Raw genomic sequence first — 12,710 nt, forward strand, 5'->3', positions numbered from 1 at the left:
TTGGGACCCGGCTGGGGGGGTCTATGGTGGTCTTTGGGGGTTCTTTGGAGAACCGGTGGCAGGTCATTGGGGGATCTTGGTCTATGGAGGATGTGGGTGGTCAGGGGTCAATGGGTTTTGGGGGACACGGTGGGGTGTGGGGCCAGGGTAGGTGCTTGACATGTAGGTGGTCAGAGGGCACCCATCAAGGGGTACTGGAGGCAGTCAGTGCTTGTCCTGGGTGAAGGGTGACACCCCATACAGGGACCCCCGGGTGCATGTAATCATCAGACCATTTGCTTAAGGTCCGAAGGCTCTTGGGACAACACAGTCTTCTAAACCTACCTGCAAAGGTGATGACAACCAGATGAAACCGTGGGACAAAGGGCAACGAGACAGGCAGAGTTCACCATCACCCAGGATGAGGCATTGGGCTCATCATGCCCAGGAAGAGAAACTGAATAACAAAGATGAAAGTCCTCCTGCAAACATCAGCAGAGAAAACCCGTTGGTGCTGGATGAGAAAAACGAGAACGCAAGGATGAGGAGTGTGGCTGCGTTTCCGATGGACGAAGGTCCATGGAAAGAGGAGTTGGGGACAATCCATCTAACAGAGATCAAAAAGGCAAAGCACAGAGAAAAATTAAGAACTAAGAGACAGGCGAAGAACATGGACGTAGGGCAGGAGAGAGACATAAGTTGGACTGTAAGGAACTGGCCACCAGGGACCACAGACCTGATCGCAAAGACAGAGGAATCAAAGCAAGAGCCATCACTCATGCAGCAAAAATCTACAGAGATTGTGACGAGCTTCCCCGAGACCACGTGGCCGTCGGGAGACATAGAGACATTGGGAGACAGGGAGGTGTCAGGAAACACGTCGGCCACCACGGAACCCTCCAGCACCGTCACCGCGACCAGCTTCCCCGAGACCACGTGGCCGTCGGGAGACACGGAGGTGTCAGGAAACACGTCGGCAACCACGGAACCCTCCAGCACCGTCACAGTGACCAGCTTCCCCGAGAGCACGTGGCCGTCGGGAGACACGGAGGTGTCAGGGGACACGTCGGCCACCACGGAACCCTCCAGCACCGTCACCGTGACCAGCTTCCCCGAGAGCACGTGGCCGTCGGGAGACATGGAGGTGTCAGGAAACACGTCGGCAACCACGGAACCCTCCAGCACCGTCACCGCGACCAGCTTCCCCGAGACCACGTGGCCGTCGGGAGACACGGAGGTGTCAGGGGACACGTCGGCCACCACGGAACCCTCCAGCACCGTCACCGTGACCAGATTCCCCGAGAGCACGTGGCCGTCGGGAGACACGGAGGTGTCAGGGGACACGTCGGCCACCACGGAACCCTCCAGCACCGTCACCGTGACCAGCTTCCCCGAGAGCACGTGGCCGTCGGGAGACACGGAGGTGTCAGGGGACACGTCGGCCACCACGGAACCCTCCAGCACCGTCACCGCGACCAGCTTCCCCGAGAGCACGTGGCCGTCGGGAGACACGGAGGTGTCAGGGGACACGTCGGCCACCACGGAACCGTCCAGCACCGTCACCGCGACGAGCTTCCCCGAGAGCACGTGGCCGTCGGGAGACACGGAGGTGTCAGGGGACACGTCGGCCACGACAGAACCCTCCAGCACCGTCACCGCGACCAGCTTCCCCGAGACCACGTGGCCGTCGGGAGACACGGAGGTGTCAGGGGACACGTCGGCCACCACGGAACCCTCCAGCACCGTCACCGTGACCAGCTTCCCCGAGAGCACGTGGCCGTCGGGAGACACGGAGGTGTCAGGGGACACGTCGGCCACCACGGAACCCTCCAGCACCGTCACCGTGACCAGCTTCCCCGAGAGCACGTGGCCGTCGGGAGACACGGAGGTGTCAGGGGACACGTCGGCCACCACGGAACCCTCCAGCACCGTCACCGCGACGAGCTTCCCCGAGAGCACGTGGCCGTCGGGAGACACGGAGGTGTCAGGGGACACGTCGGCCACCACGGAACCGTCCAGCACCGTCACCGCGACCAGCTTCCCCGAGAGCACGTGGCCGTCGGGAGACACGGAGGTGTCAGGGGACACGTCGGCCACGACAGAACCCTCCAGCACCGTCACCGTGACCAGCTTCCCCGAGAGCACGTGGCCGTCGGGAGACACGGAGGTGTCAGGGGACACGTCGGCCACCACGGAACCCTCCAGCACCGTCACCGCGACGAGCTTCCCCGAGAGCACGTGGCCGTCGGGAGACACGGAGGTGTCAGGGGACACGTCGGCCACCACGGAACCCTCCAGCACCGTCACCGTGACCAGCTTCCCCGAGAGCACGTGGCCGTCGGGAGACACGGAGGTGTCAGGGGACACGTCGGCCACCACGGAACCGTCCAGCACCGTCACCGCGACGAGCTTCCCCGAGAGCACGTGGCCGTCGGGAGACACGGAGGTGTCAGGGGACACGTCGGCCACCACGGAACCCTCCAGCACCGTCACCATGACCAGCTTCCCCGAGAGCACGTGGCCGTCGGGAGACACGGAGGTGTCAGGGGACACGTCGGCCACGACAGAACCCTCCAGCACCGTCACCGCGACCAGCTTCCCCGAGAGCACGTGGCCGTCGGGAGACACGGAGGCGTCAGGGGACACGTCGGCCACCACGGAACCCTCCAGCACCGTCACCGTGACCAGCTTCCCCGAGAGCACGTGGCCGTCGGGAGACACGGAGGTGTCAGGGGACACGTCGGCCACCACGGAACCCTCCAGCACCGTCACCGTGACCAGCTTCCCCGAGAGCACGTGGCCGTCGGGAGACACGGAGGTGTCAGGGGACACGTCAGCCACCACGGAACCGTCCAGCACCGTCACCGCGACCAGCTTCCCCGAGAGCACGTGGCCGTCGGGAGACACGGAGGTGTCAGGGGACACGTCGGCCACCACGGAACCTTCCAGCACCGTCACCGCGACCAGCTTCCCCGAGAGCACGTGGCCGTCGGGAGACACGGAGGTGTCAGGGGACACGTCGGCCACCACGGAACCTTCCAGCACCGTCACCGTGACCAGCTTCCCCGAGAGCACGTGGCCGTCGGGAGACACGGAGGTGTCAGGGGACACGTCGGCCACCACGGAACCCTCCAGCACCATCACCGCGACCAGCTTCCCCGAGAGCACGTGGCCGTCGGGAGACACGGAGGTGTCAGGGGACACGTCGGCCACCACGGAACCGTCCAGCACCGTCACCGCGACCAGCTTCCCCGAGAGCACGTGGCCGTCGGGAGACACGGAGGTGTCAGGGGACACGTCGGCCACCACGGAACCGTCCAGCACCGTCACCGTGACCAGCTTCCCCGAGAGCACGTGGCCGTCGGGAGACACGGAGGTGTCAGGGGACACGTCGACCACGACAGAACCCTCCAGCACCGTCACCGTGACGCGATTCCCTGAGACCACGTGGCCGTCAGGAGACACGGAGGTGTCAGGGGACACGTCGGCCACCACGGAACCCTCCAGCACCGTCACCGTGACCAGCTTCCCCGAGACCACGTGGCCGTCGGGAGACACGGAGGTGTCAGGGGACACGTCAGCCACCACGGAACCGTCCAGCACCGTCACCGTGACCAGCTTCCCCGAGAGCACGTGGCCGTCGGGAGACACGGAGGTGTCAGGGGACACGTCAGCCACCACGGAACCGTCCAGCACCGTCACCGCGACCAGCTTCCCCGAGAGCACGTGGCCGTCGGGAGACACGGAGGTGTCAGGGGACACGTCGGCCACCACGGAACCCTCCAGCACCGTCACCGTGACCAGCTTCCCCGAGAGCACGTGGCCGTCGGGAGACACGGACGTGTCAGGGGACACGTCGGCCACCACGGAACCCTCCAGCACCGTCACCGTGACCAGCTTCCCCGAGACCACGTGGCCGTCGGGAGACACGGAGGTGTCAGGGGACACGTCGGCCACCACGGAACCCTCCAGCACCGTCACCGCGACGAGCTTCCCCGAGAGCACGTGGCCGTCGGGAGACACGGAGGTGTCAGGGGACACGTCGGCCACCACGGAACCGTCCAGCACCGTCACCGCGACGAGCTTCCCCGAGAGCACGTGGCCGTCGGGAGACACGGAGGTGTCAGGGGACACGTCGGCCACCACGGAACCCTCCAGCACCGTCACCGCGACCAGCTTCCCCGAGAGCACGTGGCCGTCGGGAGACACGGAGGTGTCAGGGGACACGTCGGCCACGACGGAACCCTCCAGCACCGTCACCGTGACGAGCTTCCCCAAGACCACGTGGCCGTCGGGAGACACGGAGGTGTCAGGGGACACGTCGGCCACCACGGAACCCTCCAGCACCGTCACCGTGACCAGCTTCCCCGAGAGCACGTGGCCGTCGGGAGACACGGAGGTGTCAGGGGACACGTCGGCCACCACGGAACCCTCCAGCACCGTCACCGCGACCAGCTTCCCCGAGAGCACGTGGCCGTCGGGAGACACGGAGGTGTCGGGGGACACGTCGGCCACCACGGAACCCTCCAGCACCGTCACCGCGACCAGCTTCCCCGAGAGCACGTGGCCGTCGGGAGACACGGAGGTGTCAGGGGACACGTCGGCCACCACGGAACCCTCCAGCACCGTCACCGCGACCAGCTTCCCCGAGACCACGTGGCCGTCGGGAGACACGGAGGTGTCAGGGGACACGTCGGCCACCACGGAACCCTCCAGCACCGTCACCGCGACCAGCTTCCCCGAGAGCACGTGGCCGTCGGGAGACACGGAGGTGTCAGGGGACACGTCGGCCACCACGGAACCCTCCAGCACCGTCACCGCGACCAGCTTCCCCGAGAGCACGTGGCCGTCGGGAGACACGGAGGTGTCAGGGGACACGTCGGCCACCACGGAACCCTCCAGCACCGTCACCGCGACCAGCTTCCCCGAGAGCACGTGGCCGTCGGGAGACACGGAGGTGTCAGGGGACACGTCGGCCACCACGGAACCCTCCAGCACCGTCACCGTGACCAGCTTCCCCGAGACCACGTGGCCGTTGGGAGACACGGAGGCGTCAGGGGACACGTCGGCCACCACGGAACCCTCCAGCACCGTCACCGCGACCAGCTTCCCCGAGAGCACGTGGCCGTCGGGAGACACGGAGGCGTCAGGGGACACGTCGGCCACCACGGAACCCTCCAGCACCGTTACCGTGACCAGCTTCCCCGAGACCACGTGGCCGTCGGGAGACACGGAGGCGTCAGGGGACACGTCGGCCACCACGGAACCCTCCAGCACCGTCACCGTGACCAGCTTCCCCGAGAGCACGTGGCCGTCGGGAGACACGGAGGCGTCAGGGGACACGTCAGCCACCACGGAACCCTCCAGCACCGTCACCGCGACGAGCTTCCCCGAGACCACGTGGCCGTCGGGAGACACGGAGGTGTCAGGGGACACGTCGGCCACCACGGAACCGTCCAGCACCGTCACCGCGACGAGCTTCCCCGAGACCACGTGGCCGTCGGGAGACACGGAGGTGTCAGGGGACACGTCGGCCACCACGGAACCGTCCAGCACCGTCACCGCGACCAGCTTCCCCGAGAGCACGTGGCCGTCGGGAGACACGGAGGTGTCAGGGGACACGTCGGCCACCACGGAACCGTCCAGCACCGTCACCGCGACCAGCTTCCCCGAGAGCACGTGGCCGTCGGGAGACACGGAGGTGTCAGGGGACACGTCGGCCACCACGGAACCCTCCAGCACCGTCACCGCGACCAGCTTCCCCGAGAGCACGTGGCCGTCGGGAGACACGGAGGTGTCAGGGGACACGTCGGCCACCACGGAACCCTCCAGCACCGTCACCACGACCAGCTTCCCCGAGAGCACGTGGCCGTCGGGAGACACGGAGGTGTCAGGGGACACGTCGGCCACCACGGAACCCTCCAGCACCGTCACCACGACCAGCTTCCCCGAGACCACGTGGCCGTCGGGAGACACGGAGGTGTCAGGGGACACGTCGGCCACCACGGAACCGTCCAGCACCGTCACCGTGACCAGCTTCCCCGAGACCACGTGGCCGTCGGGAGACACGGAGGTGTCAGGGGACACGTCGGCCACCACGGAACCCTCCAGCACCGTCACCGTGACCAGCTTCCCCGAGAGCACGTGGCCGTCGGGAGACACGGAGGTGTCAGGGGACACGTCGACCACGACAGAACCCTCCAGCACCGTCACCGTGACGCGATTCCCTGAGACCACGTGGCCGTCGGGAGACACGGAGGTGTCAGGGGACACGTCGGCCACCACGGAACCCTCCAGCACCGTCACCGTGACCAGCTTCCCCGAGAGCACGTGGCCGTCGGGAGACACGGAGGTGTCAGGGGACACGTCGGCCACCACGGAACCGTCCAGCACCGTCACCGCGACCAGCTTCCCCGAGAGCACGTGGCCGTCGGGAGACACGGAGGTGTCAGGGGACACGTCGGCCACCACGGAACCGTCCAGCACCGTCACCGCGACCAGCTTCCCCGAGAGCACGTGGCCGTCGGGAGACACGGAGGTGTCAGGGGACACGTCGGCCACCACGGAACCCTCCAGCACCGTCACCGCGACCAGCTTCCCCGAGAGCACGTGGCCGTCGGGAGACACGGAGGTGTCAGTGGACACGTCGGCCACGACAGAACCCTCCAGCACCGTCACCGCGACCAGCTTCCCCGAGAGCACGTGGCCGTCGGGAGACACGGAGGTGTCAGGGGACACGTCGGCCACCACGGAACCCTCCAGCACCGTCACCGTGACCAGCTTCCCCGAGAGCACGTGGCCGTCGGGAGACACGGAGGTGTCAGGGGAGACGTCGGCCACGACAGAACCCTCCAGCACCGTCACCGTGACCAGCTTCCCCGAGACCACGTGGCCGTCGGGAGACACGGAGGTGTCAGGGGAGACGTCGGCCACCACGGAACCGTCCAGCACCGTCACCGTGACGCGATTCCCTGAGACCACGTGGCCGTCGGGAGACACGGAGGTGTCAGGGGACACGTCGGCCACCACGGAACCCTCCAGCACCGTCACCGCGACCAGCTTCCCCGAGAGCACGTGGCCGTCGGGAGACACGGAGGTGTCAGGGGACACGTCAGCCACCACGGAACCCTCCAGCACCGTCACCGCGACGAGCTTCCCCGAGAGCACGTGGCCGTCAGGAGACACGGAGGTGTCAGGGGACACATCGGCCACCACGGAACCCTCCAGCACCGTCACCGCGACCAGCTTCCCCGAGAGCACGTGGCCGTCGGGAGACACGGAGGTGTCAGGGGACACATCGGCCACCACGGAACCCTCCAGCACCGTCACCGTGACCAGCTTCCCCGAGAGCACGTGGCCGTCGGGAGACACGGAGGTGTCAGGGGACACGTCGGCCACCACGGAACCCTCCAGCACCGTCACCGTGACCAGCTTCCCCGAGAGCACGTGGCCGTCGGGAGACACGGAGGTGTCAGGGGACACGTCGGCCACCACGGAACCCTCCAGCACCGTCACCGCGACCAGCTTCCCCGAGAGCACGTGGCCGTCGGGAGACACGGAGGCGTCAGGGGACACGTCGGCCACCACGGAACCCTCCAGCACCGTCACCGCGACGAGCTTCCCCGAGAGCACGTGGCCGTCGGGAGACATGGAGGTGTCAGGGGACACGTCGGCCACGACGGAACCCTCCAGCACCGTCACCGTGACCAGCTTCCCCGAGAGCACGTGGCCGTCGGGAGACACGGAGGTGTCAGGGGACACGTCGGCCACCACGGAACCCTCCAGCACCGTCACCGTGACCAGCTTCCCCGAGAGCACGTGGCCGTCGGGAGACACAGAGGTGTCAGGGGACACGTCGGCCACCACGGAACCCTCCAGCACCGTCACCGCGACCAGCTTCCCCGAGAGCACGTGGCCGTCGGGAGACACGGAGGTGTCAGGGGACATGTCGGCCACCACGGAACCCTCCAGCACCGTCACCACGACCAGCTTCCCCGAGACCACGTGGCCGTCGGGAGACACGGAGGTGTCAGGGGACACGTCGGCCACCACGGAACCCTCCAGCACCGTCACCACGACCAGCTTCCCCGAGACCACGTGGCCGTCGGGAGACACGGAGGTGTCAGGGGACACGTCGGCCACGACGGAACCCTCCAGCACCGTCACCGTGACCAGCTTCCCCGAGACCACGTGGCCGTCGGGAGACACGGAGGTGTCAGGGGACACGTCGGCCACCACGGAACCCTCCAGCACCGTCACCGTGACCAGCTTCCCCGAGAGCACGTGGCCGTCGGGAGACACGGAGGTGTCAGGGGACACGTCGGCCACCACGGAACCCTCCAGCACCGTCACCGCGACCAGCTTCCCCGAGACCACGTGGCCGTCGGGAGACACGGAGGTGTCAGGGGACACGTCGGCCACGACGGAACCCTCCAGCACCGTCACCGTGACAGGCTGCCCCGAGAGCACGTGGCCGTCGGGAGACACGGAGGCGTCAGGGGACACGTCGGCCACTACGGAACCCTCCAGCACCGTCACCGTGACCAGCTTCCCCGAGAGCACGTGGCCGTCGGGAGACACGGAGGTGTCAGGGGACACGTCGGCCACCACGGAACCCTCCAGCACCGTCACCGCGACCAGCTTCCCCGAGAGCACGTGGCCGTCGGGAGACACGGACGTGTCAGGGGACACGTCGGCCACCACGGAACCCTCCAGCACCGTCACCGCGACCAGCTTCCCCGAGAGCACGTGGCCGTCGGGAGACACGGACGTGTCAGGGGACACGTCGGCCACCACGGAACCCTCCAGCACCGTCACCGCGACCAGCCTCCCCGAGAGCACGTGGCCGTCGGGAGACACGGAGGTGTCAGGGGACACGTCGGCCACCACGGAACCCTCCAGCACCGTCACCGCGACCAGCTTCCCCGAGAGCACGTGGCCGTCGGGAGACACGGAGGTGTCAGGGGACACGTCGGCCACCACGGAACCCTCCAGCACCGTCACCGCGACCAGCTTCCCCGAGACCACGTGGCCGTCGGGAGACACGGAGGTGTCAGGGGACACGTCGGCCACCACGGAACCCTCCAGCACCGTCACCGCGACCAGCTTCCCCGAGAGCACGTGGCCGTCGGGAGACACGGAGGTGTCAGGGGACACGTCGGCCACCACGGAACCCTCCAGCACCGTCACCGCGACCAGCTTCCCCGAGAGCACGTGGCCGTCGGGAGACACGGAGGTGTCAGGGGACACGTCGGCCACCACGGAACCCTCCAGCACCGTCACCGCGACCAGCTTCCCCGAGAGCACGTGGCCGTCGGGAGACACGGAGGTGTCAGGGGACACGTCGGCCACCACGGAACCCTCCAGCACCGTCACCGCGACGAGCTTCCCCGAGAGCACGTGGCCGTCGGGAGACACGGAGGTGTCAGGGGACACGTCAGCCACCACGGAACCCTCCAGCACCGTCACCGCGACGAGCTTCCCCGAGAGCACGTGGCCGTCAGGAGACACGGAGGTGTCAGGGGACACATCGGCCACCACGGAACCCTCCAGCACCGTCACCGCGACCAGCTTCCCCGAGACCACGTGGCCGTCGGGAGACACGGAGGTGTCAGGGGACACATCGGCCACCACGGAACCCTCCAGCACCGTCACCGTGACCAGCTTCCCCGAGAGCACGTGGCCGTCGGGAGACACGGAGGTGTCAGGGGACACGTCGGCCACCACGGAACCCTCCAGCACCGTCACCGTGACCAGCTTCCCCGAGAGCACGTGGCCGTCGGGAGACACGGAGGTGTCAGGGGACACGTCGGCCACCACGGAACCCTCCAGCACCGTCACCGCGACCAGCTTCCCCGAGAGCACGTGGCCGTCGGGAGACACGGAGGCGTCAGGGGACACGTCGGCCACCACGGAACCCTCCAGCACCGTCACCGCGACCAGCTTCCCCGAGAGCACGTGGCCGTCGGGAGACACGGAGGTGTCAGGGGACACGTCGGCCACCACGGAACCCTCCAGCACCGTCACCGCGACCAGCTTCCCCGAGAGCACGTGGCCGTCGGGAGACACGGAGGTGTCAGGGGACACGTCGGCCACCACGGAAACCTCCAGCACCGTCACCGTGACCAGCTTCCCCGAGAGCACGTGGCCGTCGGGAGACACGGAGGTGTCAGGGGACACGTCGGCCACCACGGAAACCTCCAGCACCGTCACCGTGACCAGCTTCCCCGAGAGCACGTGGCCGTCGGGAGACACGGAGGTGTCAGGGGACACGTCGGCCACCACGGAACCCTCCAGCACCGTCACCGTGACCAGCTTCCCCGAGAGCACGTGGCCGTCGGGAGACACGGAGGTGTCAGGGGACACGTCGGCCACCACGGAACCCTCCAGCACCGTCACCGCGACCAGCTTCCCCGAGAGCACGTGGCCGTCGGGAGACACGGAGGTGTCAGGGGACACGTCGGCCACCACGGAACCGTCCAGCACCGTCACCGCGACCAGCTTCCCCGAGAGCACGTGGCCGTCGGGAGACACGGAGGTGTCAGGGGACATGTCGGCCACCACGGAACCCTCCAGCACCGTCACCACGACCAGCTTCCCCGAGACCACGTGGCCGTCGGGAGACACGGAGGTGTCAGGGGACACGTCGGCCACCACGGAACCCTCCAGCACCGTCACCACGACCAGCTTCCCCGAGACCACGTGGCCGTCGGGAGACACGGAGGTGTCAGGGGACACGTCGGCCACGACGGAACCCTCCAGCACCGTCACCACGACCAGCTTCCCCGAGACCACGTGGCCGTCGGGAGACACGGAGGTGTCAGGGGACACGTCGGCCACCACGGAACCCTCCAGCACCGTCACCGTGACCAGCTTCCCCGAGAGCACGTGGCCGTCGGGAGACACGGAGGTGTCAGGGGACACGTCGGCCACCACGGAACCCTCCAGCACCGTCACCGTGACCAGCTTCCCCGAGAGCACGTGGCCGTCGGGAGACACGGAGGTGTCAGGGGACACGTCGGCCACGACGGAACCCTCCAGCACCGTCACCGTGACCAGCTTCCCCGAGAGCACGTGGCCGTCGGGAGACACGGAGGTGTCAGGGGACACGTCGGCCACCACGGAACCGTCCAGCACCGTCACCGCGACCAGCTTCCCCGAGAGCACGTGGCCGTCGGGAGACACGGAGGTGTCAGGGGACACGTCGGCCACCACGGAACCCTCCAGCACCGTCACCGCGACCAGCTTCCCCGAGACCACGTGGCCGTCGGGAGACACGGAGGTGTCAGGGGACACGTCGGCCACCACGGAACCCTCCAGCACCGTCACCGCGACCAGCTTCCCCGAGAGCACGTGGCCGTCGGGAGACACGGAGGTGTCAGGGGACACGTCGGCCACGACGGAACCCTCCAGCACCGTCACCGCGACCAGCTTCCCCGAGAGCACGTGGCCGTCGGGAGACACGGAGGTGTCAGGGGACACGTCGGCCACCACGGAACCCTCCAGCACCGTCACCGTGACCAGCTTCCCCGAGAGCACGTGGCCGTCGGGAGACACGGAGGTGTCAGGGGACACGTCGGCCACCACGGAACCCTCCAGCACCGTCACCGCGACCAGCTTCCCCGAGAGCACGTGGCCGTCGGGAGACACGGACGTGTCAGGGGAGACGTCGGCCACCACGGAACCCTCCAGCACCGTCACCGTGACCAGCTTCCCCGAGAGCACGTGGCCGTCGGGAGACACGGAGGTGTCAGGGGACACGTCGGCCACCACGGAACCGTCCAGCACCGTCACCGCGACCAGCTTCCCCGAGACCACGTGGCCGTCGGGAGACACGGAGGTGTCGGGGGACACGTCGGCCACCACGGAACCCTCCAGCACCGTCACCGTGACCAGCTTCCCCGAGAGCACGTGGCCGTCGGGAGACACGGAGGTGTCAGGGGACACGTCGGCCACCACGGAACCCTCCAGCACCGTCACCGCGACCAGCTTCCCCGAGAGCACGTGGCCGTCGGGAGACACGGAGGTGTCAGGGGAGACGTCGGCCACCACGGAACCCTCCAGCACCGTCACCGTGACCAGCTTCCCCGAGAGCACGTGGCCGTCGGGAGACACGGAGGTGTCAGGGGACACGTCGGCCACCACGGAACCCTCCAGCACCGTCACCGTGACCAGCTTCCCCGAGAGCACGTGGCCGTCGGGAGACACGGAGGTGTCAGGGGAGACGTCGGCCACCACGGAACCCTCCAGCACCGTCACCGTGACCAGCTTCCCCGAGAGCACGTGGCCGTCGGGAGACACGGAGGTGTCAGGGGACACGTCGGCCACCACGGAACCCTCCAGCACCGTCACCGTGACCAGCTTCCCCGAGAGCACGTGGCCGTCGGGAGACACGGAGGTGTCAGGGGACACGTCGGCCACCACGGAACCCTCCAGCACCGTCACCGCGACCAGCTTCCCCGAGAGCACGTGGCCGTCGGGAGACACGGAGGTGTCAGGGGACACGTCGGCCACTACGGAACCCTCCAGCACCGTCACCGTGACCAGCTTCCCCGAGAGCACGTGGCCGTCGGGAGACACGGAGGCGTCAGGGGACACGTCGGCCACCACGGAACCCTCCAGCACCGTCACCGTGACCAGCTTCCCCGAGACCACGTGGCCGTCGGGAGACACGGAGGCGTCAGGGGACACGTCGGCCACCACGGAACCCTCCAGCACCGTCACCGCGACCA

General features: G+C 68.0%; 1 protein-coding gene across 1 annotated transcript in view; it reads left to right on the top strand.

Annotated features, from left to right (window-relative positions):
- The first annotated feature begins 400 nt into the window (after positions 1 to 400).
- Positions 401 to 12,710, top strand: part of LOC142051316 (uncharacterized) — a 32,822-nt gene continuing 20,512 nt past the window's right edge. The window contains exon 1 of the mRNA XM_075080454.1: positions 401 to 858. Within this exon, the coding sequence (XP_074936555.1) occupies positions 401 to 858 (458 nt within the window). The remainder of the gene's footprint in view (positions 859 to 12,710) is intronic.

The sequence above is a fragment of the Phalacrocorax aristotelis genome, unplaced genomic scaffold (genome assembly GCF_949628215.1).
Source record: "Phalacrocorax aristotelis unplaced genomic scaffold, bGulAri2.1 scaffold_224, whole genome shotgun sequence".
In the NCBI taxonomy this organism is placed as follows: Eukaryota; Metazoa; Chordata; class Aves; order Suliformes; family Phalacrocoracidae; genus Phalacrocorax; species Phalacrocorax aristotelis.